The 17,148-nt window shown below is 39.5% G+C and overlaps 1 protein-coding gene and 1 long non-coding RNA gene across 2 annotated transcripts in view; one reads left to right on the top strand and one right to left on the bottom strand.

The window, feature by feature from the left end:
• Positions 1-17,148, bottom strand: part of LOC117804702 (anoctamin-4-like) — a 71,400-nt gene that overhangs the window by 10,875 nt on the left and 43,377 nt on the right. The window contains 15 exon segments of the mRNA XM_034673023.1: positions 490-654; positions 986-1,089; positions 1,092-1,125; positions 2,050-2,132; positions 11,771-11,831; positions 12,009-12,043; positions 12,046-12,099; positions 12,878-13,017; positions 13,226-13,347; positions 13,478-13,533; positions 15,821-15,901; positions 15,904-15,926; positions 16,187-16,268; positions 16,271-16,317; positions 16,395-16,439. Of these exon segments, the coding sequence (XP_034528914.1) occupies positions 490-654; positions 986-1,089; positions 1,092-1,125; positions 2,050-2,132; positions 11,771-11,831; positions 12,009-12,043; positions 12,046-12,099; positions 12,878-13,017; positions 13,226-13,347; positions 13,478-13,533; positions 15,821-15,901; positions 15,904-15,926; positions 16,187-16,268; positions 16,271-16,317; positions 16,395-16,439 (1,132 nt within the window).
• On the top strand, positions 6,447-10,589 carry LOC117804703. The gene is made up of 4 exons (XR_004629227.1): positions 6,447-6,556; positions 8,395-8,506; positions 8,931-9,071; positions 10,255-10,589. It is a non-coding gene; the product is annotated as an uncharacterized LOC117804703 (long non-coding RNA).

The raw sequence follows: 17,148 nt of genomic DNA, 5'->3' as shown, positions 1-17,148 counted from the left end.
GTCATGTCCTTATTTGAGCAAAATCTTGTAATCTTAATATCTTCTGAACTGTTGCATTTGAAAAAAATTCGCCCCCCGTACAGTGTGTGCTGATAGAGAAATAAGTTATGTAGACCTGAGCTGTTTTTGGAACTAGGCTGTAAACATGTTTATTAATACTGCAAAGATCATCTTATTTGAACTGGTGTGTATGTGGTTTCTGGTGTTTCTGCAGCCAGCCTCAAGTGGATGCTCGATGAACTGCAGTTTATAACACTTCAGCATGGGCTTCATATTTTGAGACCAGAGGTTGCGGCTTGGTTTCAACTCTGGAGGTTGCTGCACAAAGAATACTTAAATGCAGAAACATTAAACTAAAGCCTTAAATAATTCATGGGTGAGCATCTTTTATTTTCCCACCGGTGTATATGAACTGTCCTCGGTTCTTACCGTCACTGCCTTGTTTTTTATTCACCTCCTGATCTCTGCACCGCTGCTACAGAAACTCACCATGTTGAGGAGCATGATGACACAGAAGTTGATGCAGACTGCTGTTCCTGTTGTTGCCACCTGAGAGTTATTCCTGATGAGAGCCCAGCCAAAGGCTGCAAAGGTACTGACGGTGATCACCCGGTAAATGACGATGCCAAACACAGCGGCTATCACCACCAAGATCTGAGGAGTCATAGGGACATGCCAAAACGCCATCACTGCAAAAAATATTCACTTTATTTCCATGACACAATATTCAGAGTTTTAAGATGCATAACAGTAGATACAATATGTGATCATGTAGGTAATTATTAAAAGGCTTGATAATGTATTGAAACTGGCTTCTATGCAAACAAAACGCTGGTATAAAAAAACCTGGTGGATTTCTAATGATAGTCATCTTCAAAAGACTGTGAACTACAATCACGACATGCAGTGAAAAGACTTTCCACTCTGAGGCGGGTTGCTGAGAGGAACACCTGCTACTTGACATTTGTCTACTGAAGAAACTCACCATGAAAAAGATCCCAGACGCTGAGACGATGAGGCGGCTGTATTTGTCAGTGAAGTCCTGGTGAGGCTCAGGCTTCCCAGATATGGGATTCATCCTCTCCTTTTGGAGTATTTGGCCTCAAATTGGGGCCGAACTTCTTCCTGGGAGACAGAAAAAGAAATGTGAGCAACATTGACCGGTGCATGTACAATAGATTTGGGAAATAGATAAGAAATGAATCCCTAGTGTCACGTCAGATTAAGGAAGAGAAAAGGCCCAGTATCAGAGGAAATCTTTAAAGAAGAAATATTCATGACAGAAATGTGTAAATTGTCTTTGTGCTTGAATTTTAATACATTAAATAAACTCCAGGAGCACGTGCATGTAGGTCTCTGGTACTGGGTCAGATTTGTGACAATCATCTTACATAAGATGACATTTTGAAAGTGACATCATAAATAGTGATGGCATGAAAAAGAGAGTATTGATTGAGCAAATGTTATTGTGATAAACAAACTTCTGAAGAAGGACATTGTGAAATCTGAGTTTCTAAGATTACATTCTTTCAGAGTTCCCTGAAACATGATCCTATGGTATCCTTAGAAAACATCTGAATGTTGACAATTTTATGTTTTTAGGCTTTAACTTTGAGATAGGCATGTTTGAGTTGAACATTTTGAACCCTTGTTTGAACACACAGGGGTATAACTTAGCTACTTAGCTATCGCTGTGTTTAACCACAGAGATTTAGACACTTCAGAAAAAATGGTTTGAAAAGATCACCCCTAAGAATGAGCGTGATGACAGATTTGGAGGTTGATTCATAGGAGAAGAAAGCGTTATAAACCCACTAAAGTTCTTTCAAAACTAAACTACAAAGTCAAAACTGTGAGAGTCTGATTTTATAACAGCTCTCACTGTGACAAAGCAGATACTGGACATTTTGAATGTGTCATGAGACAGACGCCCCTTGGAGCAAGTTTTCAGTACAAAATATCTGAACTTTAAAGAAAAGCACAGTGTACTGTATATGTAATCTGTGTGGGAGCAGATTGGCTGCAGATTCAGATGAAACTGTACTTCACCTCCTCTTCCTCCCAGTCGATCAGGTCCCAGTCATATGCGAGGACAGCTCTGCGTCTCTTCCAGAACTCCAGGAAGACTGTTGCTGAAATAAGTAAAGACAACATCATCATGTTTTTGTCTTAACTGTGTCACTCAGGGACTAAAACTGTGCTCAGTGCTGTTACAAAGGCATCACTTTCAGGGTAATAAACTCTGATTGGAGCCCTTAGCATTATGGGAGCGCCACATTATCTGAAGGATCATCAGTATTATACCATCTAATGGATAGAACATAAAGCCACCTCTCAGAAAAGCATCTTGTTTTTGTTACTTATGTTAACCAGCTGGTTGGTTCCCTTCATCTGTGCTTATCTTTAAGTTTGGAGATAATTTCTGCCAACATATAAAGTAACTACTTGATTTAGCTGAGATGAGCGACAGCGACACTGAAGAAAACTCAAAACCTATACCAGCTCAAAACAGAGTCGTTAGTCTGACACTGTTGTATGTTGACTCAGTGGTAAGTTTTAATTTAATACGCTTCATTAAATATACTTTCAGGATGTGGGTATAGGAAGAGCACAGAGACAACTTCTGCTGTGCATTTCTAAGTTTAATGTCCATCGCGACCGTAGGACAACTGAACACTGAATAACCGTGATGCATTCACTGTACAGTGGGAAACAACATTACTCTGCCCCTAACCCTTAGTAACCTTAAAGGTAAGAGCACAACTCAAAACAATACTCTACTAAACTGATACACAGAATACAATTTGATATTTGTTGTAAATGTAAATCAAATTATGGAAATGATCTCAACCTGAGAAAATAAGAATCTAAAAACTAAAACTTCACCAAATTCTCATCTTACACAAAAGACCTGCTTCCTGTTAATACACTCAGAAATGATGGATTCAAGAAGTTTATCAGAAAACTAAACCCAGATACAAACTAACAAACTGTCTGGTTTCTTCAACTCTCACTCAGGAGCAAAAATCTGCATTTAAATCTAAATTAAATAATTAATTTGATATTTATCGTGATAATTATCGATATCGACTGATATGAAATATTTTATAGTGATAACATAATTTTCAATATCGCCCAGCACTCACTTAATTTGAATTGCATGGATATGAAACGGAATGCCAATAACTCAGGACCTTGTTTTTTGAAAGAATAAAAAACTTTATTGAATTAAATTTAGAGCTCCTATCAGAAGCTTTTGACTTGTGTTGATTTAAGTGCCCTGTGCATGTGTAATTTGTCTGTCTTGACATAAAATCTCAACCATAGATCTATGAAAAGTCGAGTAGTTCCACTCAAGCAGAGTTTTGGCCGTGGATCATGTGAAAAGACTGTATTAGAAGAGTGCAGTTGAACACTTTGTCTGACACCTACCCACCCGGGGTTTAACCCTCCTATTATCCTTGGGGTCAACTGGACCCAAATCAATGTTTAACGTTTCTAAATGAATGACTAACATCATTTTTTTGCCTCATATTTCATGACTTTTCCTAATTTAATGGAGACAACTGGGAAAACGTAAAAATTATAATGTGATATGTTCCAATTTCCCTAAAAAAAAAGAAACAAGGCAGGGCCGACGAGAACATGAGAGACTCACAGCAGTTTGATGTTCTGTTTTACAAATAAAGTCCTTCTGAATGCTTTCAATTAAGTTAATGCTTAAAATATTTTTATTGAAAGAGTATTTACATAGTCAACAAAGAAACATAAAGTAACCTGGGTAACAATCAGTTTTCTGGAAGTTTAAAATGCTGGGGTCAAATTGACCCCAAGGATAGAAAATTATGTTAATGGAGGGTTAAGGCATTCAGAATAACTCATCAGGATCAGCCACTTGTCGTGTTGATTGCTGGGTTTGATTATTTGGGTCATAGAGAGACATCAATATTAAATTCAGCCTGTTTCACAGACAGCTAACAACTCCTCAAAGGGGCTTTAACATCATAACATTTGTAAGCTAATGTAGTGCAGATAATGTAAGGGATGATGTATGGTTAGCAGGTGGTTATGGGAAATAGAATCCGGATAGGGTGAGATAAGACCCTGAAGCGAAACAGAGGGGCGGACCTTACAGTCTATGGTGTCGACAAGCAGAAGCAGAATATGCCGGAACTCTTTTCCGCAGATTTATTTGACATGACGTGTGATCAGTTTGCCTCAAGCGTTGCTCATGTTAGTGAAGGTTAATCAAGTCAAGCTCAAGGGGTTTTGACCAATCAGAATCAAGCATGATACACAACTGGAAGATCAGTAAGAAATCCGGGCAAACTATTGTTAACAGGTAAAGGTTGATTTATACTTCTGCGTCTCCCCTACGCAGCAGGGGCTGACGCGGACATGAGCACCACATACTTGTGCGTCGATGTGTCCGTGTCACGCAGCAATTCTCAGCCGAAACCCTTGAGGGCAGTGTGGTCCTCTTTGATAGCCCGTCGCCTGCTTCCGGCCCCGCTACGATCTCTGTTTACTTTTCCACAGAGATTCAGAGCTTGTTATGTTAATCTACAGCTGATACATGTTGCTGTTTATCATACAGACATGATTACATGAAGAATAGAGAGGAGGAGATGAAATACACGGCCGATGTGCAGCCGATGTCCGGGACCCCGGAAGTGCTGTAAATGCGGGAAATACAATGCTGCTGAGCGGACCAATCACAGAGCTTGCAGTCCGCGTCAGCTCTACGGGTAGTTACATTTTGGAGGAGGTGCACGTCAGCTACGTAGGCCTCTGCGTAGGTACAGGAGCTACATGGACCCACGGCGTAGGGTATGCTGACTATTCGACGCAGAAGTATAAATTAGCCTTAAGCGGGAGGTCCACGTAGCTCCTGTACCTACGCTGAGGCCTACGCATGTAGCTGAAGTGCACCTCCTCCAAAATGTAACTACGCGTTGAATTGACGCAGACCTCAAGCCCTGTGATTGGTCCACCCGGCGGCCATATATTTCCCACATTTACAGCACTTCTGCGATCCCCGCTCATCGGCCGCACATCAGCATACATGTCTGTATGATAAACAGCAACATGTATCAGCTGTAGATTAACATAACACGCTCTGAATCTCTGTGGAAAAGTAAACAGAGATCATAGCGGACTAGAAGCAGGCGACCGGCTATCAGAGAGACCACACTGCCCTCAAGCGTTTCAGCGGAGAATTGCTGCGCGACATGGACACATCGACGCACGAGTATGTGGGGCTCATGTCCGCGTCAGCCCCTGCTGCGTAGAGGCGACACAGGAGTATAAAGGCTGATTTATACCTCAGCGTCTCCCCTACGCAGTTGGACGCAGGTGTATAAATCAGCCTTTAGTCAGCCTTAATGCTGTGCTGCAGACAGTTCTGAGAAGACTGCAAACTTTTGAGTGAGGGCACACCCTGCTGGACAAACGTCAGGATGACTTCATTTTTAGATCACTCCAGGTATTGTAGTCTGCATGATATGTTCTAAAAAAATATGCTGACATTGAACTCACTTCAAAACACTTTAAAAATGAATGCACTAGTATCTTTTAATCATTTTAAATCATTAGTTTTAAAATGTTTAACCTCTGATTGTACCTGTTTTAACTGACTTTGTGTAACATTATTTTTCAATGGTTGTAACATTACTTTTAATTGTTGTCTGTTTTTAATTGGGGGTTATATCTTTTATTTGCTTGTCATGCATTTTAATTTTTTTTTTTTATGCTCGTCGTCACTGTAAATGAGGGCTTGCTCTCAATGATTTTCGAGTTTAAATAAAGATTATATATCTGTAATATTCCCCTCAATTAAATTGGTAACCATCTAGCAGCAACTAAAACCCAGAAGTCACCGAGTTTAATATATTTCAACAATTTGTAGAATCTAAGTTTAATGTCAAATAGACAAACTCAATGGAGAAGTTGATGTTGGTAGGAATGATCTAACCTTACAGGACCTTTTTCTGATTGCAGGTGATCTGCTCAGTCCTGAGTCACCTCTGACTCAGCTGGTTTGATGCCATGAATCTGACTTCAGTCTGTGTTGACGTTATTATGGGGCAAAGTGACAGCGGACTGTATTTAACTCAAGTGAGAGCAACACATAGACAGTCACTCATTACGACATGGACACAGAGTTGGCATGGAGGACGAGTACTCCTGAACAAAGTCCTATAGATAGCTTACTTATTGAACATGAGTTCGCCTGCCTCTCCATACCAAACAGATCTGTTATTTAAGCAGAGGCTTCAAACAGCAACTTTGTTATACAGAAAGCTGAAAAACATTCCTGTTATTTGTTTCCTCTGTCTCTGTCCCTGTGCATGTCTCTGTTGAGTGCAGAGCAACATGTTTTGGATGTGAAGGTGCAGCTGTGTGAGGCTGAGTGCACTGCTTCCCCTGTGAGGCCAGCAGGGAGGCACACTTCTGAGGAGCCTTAATGAAGGGATTTGAGCTGATTCCCTGCTGCAGTTGAACCAAAGAATATATTAACTCAGACAGCAGCAACACAGACAGCGGGAACTGGAAGGTCAGTGGATTACTGTGATTTCTTTAAAACCTTTCTTTAAACTATAAAAAAACTTTAAAAGTATGTTTTAAATATAGAAGACACCCTCTGGGGTCTGGCGTGTCTATGCAGCTGTGAAAATGATATCTCAGGAAAGTTTTCTACCTCTGTTTGCAGCAGATCTGGTTCCCTATACATAGCTTTGAACTCTTTGATCAGATTATTAGCTTATTTTTTCCAATATTTTCCTGTGTCTATACATCTGCATGTATAGTGTTTATATTTATATCTACTGTATGCACTTCCTCTCAACTCTTTTTATACACACATCCAATTCGTATGCTCTGTCGGGCTTTTCCTCTTATTTCTGCCCTCGTCCTTGATTGAACTGTGTGTGTTAGTAGCTGCTCATTGCTAATTCTGATGTAGACTCTTTAAGCTTTACATTCAAAGCTTTGCATGAGTTTAAAGGTCAGCACGTTTGCACAGGGCTGCTTGGCCTATAGCCCATTACAGGTTGTTGAAGTTAACCTGTAACTTGAAACTTGATTTAGACCAGAAAGCACACATGGAAAATAACGGCATTCTTTAAGCAATCTAAAAGTGGTGATACCATCGTGCAATACTACTCTGACAAGTGAAAATGACTAAAGCATCAAGCTATATAGTGGCCTATTTCAAGATGTTTGTGATATTATTTATTAGTAATATTGATATTTTAGTGTCCCCATTAATTGTTTTTGTTGCAGATGATTCAGCTGGAGCTCATTTTTTATCAATTATACACAACCAATCAATAGTTTGGAGGCACCTTCTCATTCAAGGGTTTGTATTTATTTAATGATTGCAAACACTGTAGATTAATACTGAAGACATCGAAACTATGAAATAATATATATGGAATTATTGAATGAACAAAAAAGCAAACAAAGCAGAATATGTTTTAGATTTTAGATTCTGTAAAGTAGCCCCCTTTTTCCTTCATGACAGCTTTGCACACTCTTGGTATTCTCTCAGTCTGCTTCATGAAGTGGTCTCCTGGAATGGTTTCTAATTAACATGAGCCTTGTCAAGAGTTCATTTGTAGAATGACTTGCCTTCTTATGTGTTTGAGACCATCAGTTGTGTCGTTCAGTGGTAGGGTTAGTACACAATGGATAGTCCTATTTGACTACTGTTGTAATCCAGATTATGGCAAAACCAGATTATTTCATAGTTTTGATGTCTTCAGTATTATAATCTACAATGTTGAAAATAATTAAAATAAATAGAAACCATTGAATGAGAAGGTGTGTCCAAACTTTTGACTGGTAGTGTAAATAGTATGAAAGCAATTTTGAGAGCAAGAAGTTGTAGAAGTAGAAAGAATGATGGATACAATAGGGGAGATTGATTATTAGAAACTTGTATTTACCAGTAACTTCTGTGGTAATCAATAACTTCAGTTAATTAATCACTATGTTAACGCAGGTCGCAAATTAAAGATTATAATCAGGAAAGGGCATTGTGCTGTTTAATCTGTGCATGTCTCTTTCTGTGCACGTTTTCACAAACTGGCTGTTATCTTAGTTCATCCTACACTTATCAAATGGTTTTGTTGTCCAATGAAACCTTTTTGTTCACAATTTAAGTTTTACAGCACCACACAACATCCTTGCCCCTCTACAAAGCGGTGTCACATTTCCAGAAGTAAAACAAGCACATACACACCCAGAGGTGTTTAGTTCTGTCACAGCTTGTGACTTGAACTTAATTTCAAGCCAAATGAAGATAAACAGATTTAAACCTTTCACTGCACCAAAGACAGAAATTAATGTTTGCTTGGAAGTATGTTAAAATAAGCACATTTCTCTCTCTAGGAGCAGACGAGGATCTGACAAATGGGATTTCTCCTGAGCCAAAACCTGACTGTGGGCTTATCTCAGCCTGAGGTCACCCAGTGGGAGTCAACAGCACACCTGTCTTCAGCTGGTACAGAAACACGTCACAGTGTTCAAAGATTATGACTGTGAACTTTTCATATTATATGGGATGTAAACTGTCAAGGCAGCATGCTTTTTGTCAGATAAAAATATTAGAAAGCTTTATCTAAAACTATACTAAGTCTGGCTTTGACTTAATATTCCATCATCTCTTCTGATCTGTTGCCATGAATTGTTTATGAGTGTGAATGTGGTCGGGTTTCTTCAACAATAGGGACATTGTCCGAAAATGTCAAAGTGTCTAAATTATTAACACGCTTATACAACAGAGCCAGCAGTGGTGTACTGCGCTGTGAGAGATATCACATTTACTGACTATGAATGAAACAATTCCAACATGTCGTCACTTCTGATGAGTTTAAAGCTTTTGGATCTGTTATATAACAAAGCTTCTCTCTCATCACCCTCAACAGTTAACACCACCATCATCGTGCTGGGCGTGTTGACCTTTGCCCTCCAGCTGTGTTTGGTTCTGTTCTTCATGCTGAGATGTTGGAGATTAGACAACAGAGTACGAGAGGCTCTCAAACAACCCGAGACTCTAAAACTCTTTGGTGAGCTTCCAGAATGGATTTTATTCTTTTTTTTTAAGGTTGATTTTACATTATGAACCTGAACTTTTCTAATCAGATAAACATAAAACAGAGATAGGTTTCAAATTACTTTTGAGAAGCAGATTATTCTCTCTCAATAACAAACTGTATGAACAAGGGATATCAATTAAAGATATGTTTTAAATGCATATTTTTACCAGTTTTATTTATGTTACAAGCTTCAATGAATACAAAATGCAGCAGCAAGAGTTTAAACGAAGACCAGAAGGAGAGCACACGCCTATTTTAAAATCTTTACATTGGCTGCCTGTTGCTTTTCGTGTTGATTTTAAAATTATTTTGCTAGTTTTTAAGGCGCTGCATGGCCTCACACCGGACTACATATCAGAGATGCTTTCAGTATATAAACCAGGAAGGCCTCTCAGATCCTCTGGCTCCTCTCTTAGCTGTTCCTCAGAGGAGAACAAAACATTTGGTGACGCTGATTTCAGCCACGACACTCTGAGACAATGGAACAGCCTGCAAGAGTCTCTGAGAGGAGCTGATAGTAATGCAAACTAAAAACTTATTTATTCAGTCTGGCTTTAATGTAGGGTTTAACCAATTGTATTTCTTACTTTTTACTATTATATTATTTTATTAGTTTGAAAATTTTCTTTTATTTTTCTTTCTTTCTTTTTTAATTATCTACTCAGTTTTATTGATATTTTTAGCCTTAATTTTACCTTCAACTATTAATCCTAACCCTTTAAAAAAAAAATTAAAAATGTTTATTTTAACTATTAATATAATATTAATTAAATTTGACTTATTTTGATTACACATATTTTATTGTAGTTGGTGCACATTAGTTTCTTTTTTAATCTCTATTTTAAAATCAATTTTTATTTTTTAATATGTCTTGCCATTATTTTTTTTCTGCTTCTTTCTTGTTTTCAGTCGCTGTAAGCACTTTGGGTTGCATTTGATTGTATGAAAGGTGCTATATAAATAAAGATTGATTGATTGATTGATGTCATTAGACACCTTGGAATAAAAAGAGAGATGAAGCACAAGCTCTATCACCAGTGCTATTTAAAATTTGACTTGTTTTTTTCTGAAGTTTGAGTAAAGCAGTTAAAACAGGATAAAAAAAAAACTCTACTAAAGTCATTTTTTGTTAATATTATTCTTTTTTCCTCAGCACCTTCTTCCTGCCACATAGACATTTATAAAAAGGCAAACTATACACTATCTGATAATGCTGCTGCTGCTTCATCACCTGTGATGTCTGCATCATGTGGACAATATGAACCAATCACACACTCTCTGTTTGGACCTTCCATACCCTGGGACCTCGTTCAGCGCTGACAGGCTCCTGACCAAACATAAATCAAAATGTGGCTTTTTAAGGCTCATGATCAAAATAATGATGAATCCTTTTTACAATGTAATGATATACCATGAAAAAATGTGTCTGCATTAAACTGCAGTTATTACTGTTTTTAATTTTTTTAGAATCCTTATAAACGTGTTCATAACAACAAAAAAAAAGTAATTGAAGCTGCAGTCATGAACATGTTATGAACACTGGGTCAGAGCAGGATGTGTAACATGAAATGAGTTTGTAATAATGATGCGTTAAAGAAAATCATTATCAGATTAAACATTCCTCCAGTTTCTTTCGGTGTATTGTTTTTGTCGCAGCCTGCACCATGTTCGGTTTAAGGTGATTATACTTCTGCGTCGCCCCTACGCAGCAGGCCGCTGAGCAGACCAATCAGGGGTTTTGCGGTCTGTGTCGATTCTACGTGTAGTTACATTTTGGAGGAGATGCGCGTCTGCTACATGCGTTGTCGCCCCTACGCAGCAGGCCGCTGAGCAGACCAATCAGGGGTTTTGCGGTCTGTGTCGATTCTACGTGTAGTTACATTTTGGAGGAGATGCGCGTCTGCTACATGCGTAGGCCTCTGTGTAGGTACGGGAGCTACGGGGACTTCCGGCATAGGCTACGTCATCGATTCCACGCAGAAGTATAAATCAGGCTTTAGTAGCATTCTCAATTCCAGCTGCAGAAGGCCACTGTTCTGAGAAATAGAGCTACCTGTGCAGCATCACATGACAGAAAAACCTCAGTAACCTGTTAAATGAGCTTTGTTTTTAGCTTGTAAACAAAGTAGAAATACTATTGTGTAAGAGCGAGAGCAAAACTGAACTAAAGGGAGAGTGAATATTGAATGAATACCACCAGGTAGATTTGATCGAATCCAGATAAATGCTGTAGTTTTCAGTGTCAGCTGGGTGTAAATATAACCTTTTGGTAACATGATAGTAATGTAACACATTAACGCTCCTGTGAGGAACAAGTTTGCATCAATTGCGGCACCCCCTGCAGACAAAGCAGCAGCTCTAGATATTTTTTTACATTAGACGTGGAATTTAAGTTTGGTTTTTCTATGAAAAATATCTTCCTTTGTATGGTCCTCTTTTCACTCAGTGTGCAGCGTTGCTGTTGAAAACGTAAACAAAGGCTGTTCTGCATCGCACTGTTGATCACTGTATCTGACACCTAATGACACCTGATCACTCCTGTCTGATGGTGTTTGCTTTTGTAGGTCACAAAGAGGCATCAGCACTCATTTCAATCCATTTCATTATCAACTCAGAACTCCTCACGGGAGCTTTGAGTACACCTTAGTTCAAGTTAACGGATTACTTACCCCAAACAGCCATGAAGACAGCAAAGAAAACAGTCGCCCCATTGTCAAAGAGATGCGTGACCTAGGATTGAGAACAGAACTCTGACATGATTCTTCAAATACAGAAACAGAATGATCTGATGTCCAAGCTTATCATCTCTATAACACAAAATGTAATTAGCTGTACATTTTCCATGAGTACCATCGCAGAGTCCACAGCAGCTGTTGTTAACATTAGTGTTCTGTGCAGTGGAAGTACCTTGGCATAGATGCAGCTGTCTGACAGCTTCAGGAAGGGCAGTACTGGTCACAGATGGGGCACATGAAGATGTCAGTGGCCTGGCAGATTTCTTACTGGAGGAAAACAAATCAGCCAAATTAAACTGTGGAAGGGTTAATATTACAATGCAACATAATAAAGCCCTTATCCAGACATACAGTATCTGACCTTACTGAAAATTGCAAGCATGAAAGCATTGTACTTTTATGTGTCTGTTCCGGTTTTTAAAATGTGATGTACTTTTTGGTTTTCTTTTGGCACTGATAATGTGTCAGAGTCGGAAATATGAAGTCGGGACAGAAAGATAATTTTAACCAGTATAACAAAAAGTGTATCTAAATCTGACTACCAACCCCAGCTTTAAACTTTGAAAATATTAATTATTGCATTGTTTATTCATTTTTTCAAGTACTATTTATGGCCTTTTTACAGCTTTATTTAGAGAGGATAGGATAGTGGATAGAGTAGAAAACCAAGAGTGGAGGAATAACAGGCGGGTAAGGGGCTGGATTCGAACCAGGGCACGCGACTGAACAACTACGCCAAACCCACAGCCTTTATTTTGTTTATTTTTTTGAAAACCATCGAATACTACTTTTTTGAGGGACAATTTAACTCTCTTTTGCCCCTTCTGTATCACAGAATTAGTCTTGCATTAAGAATAGTTGCACAACTTTAAATTAAATACAATGAATGTCTAATCTGTGCTTCTTAAGCATTTGTGCAGCCAACACAGACTTTGAAGCAGATAAGGCCTTTTCCTGCACAACAGCGCATTTTAGAAAAGTCCATGAATACAACCTGCAGCTCCAGGGATGTATATTTTTATCAGAGAAGAGAGGAGGTGCGTTACCTGACCTGGCAGTGCTCCAGAGTGAAGATACCATACAGGAATACGAAGAGGCCGACCAGAGCTGCAGGAAACAGCATCCCTGTGTACCAACCGAGCCAGGCAAAGTAAAGACCAATCTTCTCCCCAAAATACCTCCTGAAGCAAAAGCAGAGGAAAATATTAAAAAAACAAACAGCCAGTTTGTATCCTGATGACTCAAATAGTTTGTAGACGAGCTGTTGAAGGCCATGTCAAACTTGTGCTGCATTCAGCTTGTACTCAAAACTGAAATTTGTAACTGTTTATCATCATTATCATTTTATTTTGTGTCATATGTGGCATTTAAATGTCTGACTGTGGTTACCTGATGAGGTCCAGCGGTTGGTATTTGTACCAAACCCCCCACCAGGCCCAACACTCATACAGCAGGTGACGGTGGTTCTCTGCTCCGTGTGTCCTGATGGAGTTTTTGCTGTGGTATCTCCCCTGTAACAGTGCACACACACAAACACACACACACACACACACGCACACACACAGACAGGGAACATTATAATCTGTTTTACTGCTGCCAAAATGTATTTTAAGAAAATCTTATGACGATGAGACAAATTACCTCATGAAGTGGGAAAGCTGCCTCATATGAATTATTGCTTAAAAGACGATTAAGACCTGCAATCATAGACAGAAAAGCATGAAAGAAGAGCAACAGATGGCGGATGCTGCAAGTGATGCATCATAGAAGACACAAGGGCTGTTAGAACATCATGTCTTTTATTTTAAAATAGCATCTTTTATAGAAAAAGAGGTAAAATATGTGAAAATAATCAGTACTTCTGACCTGAAGTATGTACTGCAGTTGTATCTGTTTAAAGTAAAACGGTATCGATGCATTGCTGTTAATTTAAATTGGAAAAAAACTTGCTAAAAGAACCATTTCTAATACAATACCAGAGATAAAAAATAAATAAACAAGAGAGCTCAAAACTGTAGTTCTTCAAGTGTCCACTTGAGGCTGGCTCCAGAAGTCCAGGAAGTCCCTTTAACATCACTATTTTTTACAGCAGAAATAAACATGTTCACAGCCTGGCAACATTAACAGTTTGGGTCTGAACAGCTCATTTCTCTATTTGAACACAGTGTAGTATAGTGCAGTTGTTTTCAAACGTGGGGCCCTGGGACCCCTGGGGGCCCGCGAACCATAGCGTGGGGGTCTGTGAATAATTAGAATACATATCTAATAAATTATAAAATTGTGCTGTGTCATTACAAAACAGCGTATACACCATTGTTATGATACTATTTAGTGGCTCGAAGGGATATGTGAGTCTTGCTACAGGGAATGAAATGACCCTCTGTTTTAAGTATACAAGTGGTTTTCTGTTATCACTATGGTACAGGTCTATCACAGACCCTCCTACCCAAAACTCGCAACATTTGGCCAGACCACAGTAATGAATAATGTCGGGGCAGTCAGGCTGCAAACGGGTCGGGCTATAAAAAAATCCTAGGTCATTTGGGTTCGGACGGGTTCGGGCAGAATTCTGTTGGCTCAGGTCGGGTCTAACTTTTAAGGCCCGACTACGCTCTAATGGAGCTGTGAGAGACGGCTGGCTTGTTGGTAAGGACGTAGTCTCTATACAAATGCATGTTGTTTATATGTAGAGACTTACCATTTTATATCCATAGAAAATCTAAAATGTGCTTCTAGTTCTACTTGCCCAAAATAATTTCAATCTCCGCCTCAGAGAAGTTCTTTTTTTGCTCTCTATCCTTCTTTCCTTGCGCCATGATGCAGGGCAGGCCGACCAGCATGCTCAGGTCTGTGTCCTTATATGGTGGTTAATTGCTGTTCATGGGTGGGGATTTATGCTAATTGATGATCATGTCAGGAATGAGACCCCAGTGGTGTGCTGATAGAGAAATTAGCGACGATAGACCGAAGCCGTTTTTTTGAACCAGACTGTAAACACGTTATTTCTGCTGTAAAGATCGTCTTCTTTGAATTGGTGTGTATTGTGGTTTCCAGGTTCTGCAGCCAGCCTCAAGCGGATGCTCGATGAATTGCAGTTTTTAACACTTCAGCATGGCTTCATATTTTCAGACCGGAGGTTGCCGCTTGGTCTTGACCCTCTATTCCAGACTATTCAGATACTTCGACCCCTACTCATCCCTACTTACCTCCACCCTTTGTATGTACTTTTTAATATTTTAAAATATTTCAATGTGCAAATGGAGAATCCACTTGAGCAGTCTTTATTGGATCCAAAGGGTGATGAGCTGCATGGTGATTTAAGGTACAGGCTCGGCCTGAGCCGCAGTGATGCAGTGGTGTATTAGGCCTTAAAAACGTGCACGGCCTTCAACAACGTACCTGCCTGCAGATGGGACACTCGTTCATCCTCTTGCGCACTTTGTGCAGGTGACCATGTGACCGCACTCGTAGGAGAACGCAGTCGATCATAGCGTCCATGCAGATTCCTAATAAAATTAATACAAATGTACTATTGCGTGGTTTTGTTCCTTTGATGTTCAATGATGTGGTTTATATTTGGTACTACAGCAGATCTTGCTACAAAGTAATTATAATGAACAGAAAGCGGGTCTTGTTAGTGAATGAGGTTATGGGTAGACTAAGAAGTAGGCCAACCTCACAAACAATTGGACGTCTGTTTTAATATCAGTGTAGCTGTTCCCTGCTGTCCATAAGAGAAGATGCATGACAAAAAGAAAAACTATAATCGGCTTCAATTTCAGAGTCTGATTCTAACTCCCCGGCTCATATAAAGTCTAAAGTATGGACTTTGTCGTGAGACAGAAGGGCTTCAAAATTCAGTGAATTTGCACTTAAAATTGAACTCTGATTGTGACATACTTTATTGTGGCACCCCCTTTTCAAACCAGTTTTCTTTTTCATTTGAATACCTTTGACGTTTTACATTACCCAAGGAAAACTCACCCATCTTATTTTTACCCTCCTCATATTTGACCCGCTGGAGGATGTGGTGGACAATGCGGCTCCTGGTGGCGTTGCTGAAAATGTGTCTTTGTTGTGGATGATGAAACTGCAGTGAATGAAGCAGTTAATACAAATCTGTCTTCTGTGACGAATTACATGTGTATAGACCAAGATGTGTGATCAGTCTGTGTGTATGTGATCGTGTGCAAGTCAATTTGCCAGCCAAAAGCAACAGAGAGAATTTTAAGTGGCGAAAGTGTGACAGAGGAAATGTAACCTACGTCTGGCACCAGTGGACATTGTGAGATAAAGTTTCATTCATTTCTCAAGTGTGAGGTTTTGAAGCACAGCTCCCTAAAGACTCACTGGTGTATCCGCGATCGGCTGAAAGGGGCAGTAAAGCTCTCGTTCTCCTCCAGGTCAGGCAGAGTGTCGCTGTCGAACTTCATGGCTTGCGGGGGAGCCAGCCACGAAATTTGTTGATGCGCTTCTCCATCCTGAAAGAACGTTTCAGGTTAAATCTGCAAAAAGACAGGTATTCTTGTCAGCTAATGTCCTTGAGGTAGACACTCACCTGCTCATGAACTTGTGCCGCCGGTTCATGTAAAAAAATTTCCTCCTATGATAAGTGAGGAAAAATTAGTTTAGTACTCAGTGATAGTGTCGTCATGATGTTAAAGACACACCATAATGACTCTACCAAATCTCCTGCTACTTGAGCTTTAACTGCTTTTCCATATTGCTGCAATAAGTATTTGTTCTGCTGTGTCTGATTCATGTTTTACTATCATTGATCCTCATGATAAATTGGATAACAGTACAAAATAAGTACTGAAAGTGTGTTGTCTCTCCTATAGACCTGGTTCCCTGCAAACTTATGTTAAACCCATATTCACAAACCCTGGTGTCAAAATGGACAGCGATTTTAAACTTGATAAACATATATACTCAGTAGTTAAAAACAGTTTTATCATCTGAGGCTTTTATCCAAAATTAAATCATTTAATTAAATGATTTTGAGCGCTTGCTTCATTGTTTTATCTTGACCCATTTGGACTACTGTAATGCACTTTACACTGGCATTAACCAGGCCTCCCTCACTCGGCTTACAGTTAGTCCAAAACGCGGCTGCTCGCCTTGTAACAGGAACCCGCAAGCATGAACATATCAGCCCCGTTCTTGCCTCCCACTGGCTCCCTGCCCATTTTAGAATTAATCTTAAGATTTGAATGTTTGTGTTTAAGTCAGTAAATGGTCTGGCACCTCAGTACATCTCTGACCTCATACACATCTACGCCCCCTCCAGAGCACTGAGGTCTGCTGATCAG

The sequence above is a fragment of the Notolabrus celidotus genome, chromosome 21 (genome assembly GCF_009762535.1).
Source record: "Notolabrus celidotus isolate fNotCel1 chromosome 21, fNotCel1.pri, whole genome shotgun sequence".
Classification (NCBI taxonomy): Eukaryota; Metazoa; Chordata; class Actinopteri; order Labriformes; family Labridae; genus Notolabrus; species Notolabrus celidotus.
Note: the sequence above shows the minus strand (reverse complement) of the source record. Positions and strands in the feature narration are given on the sequence as shown.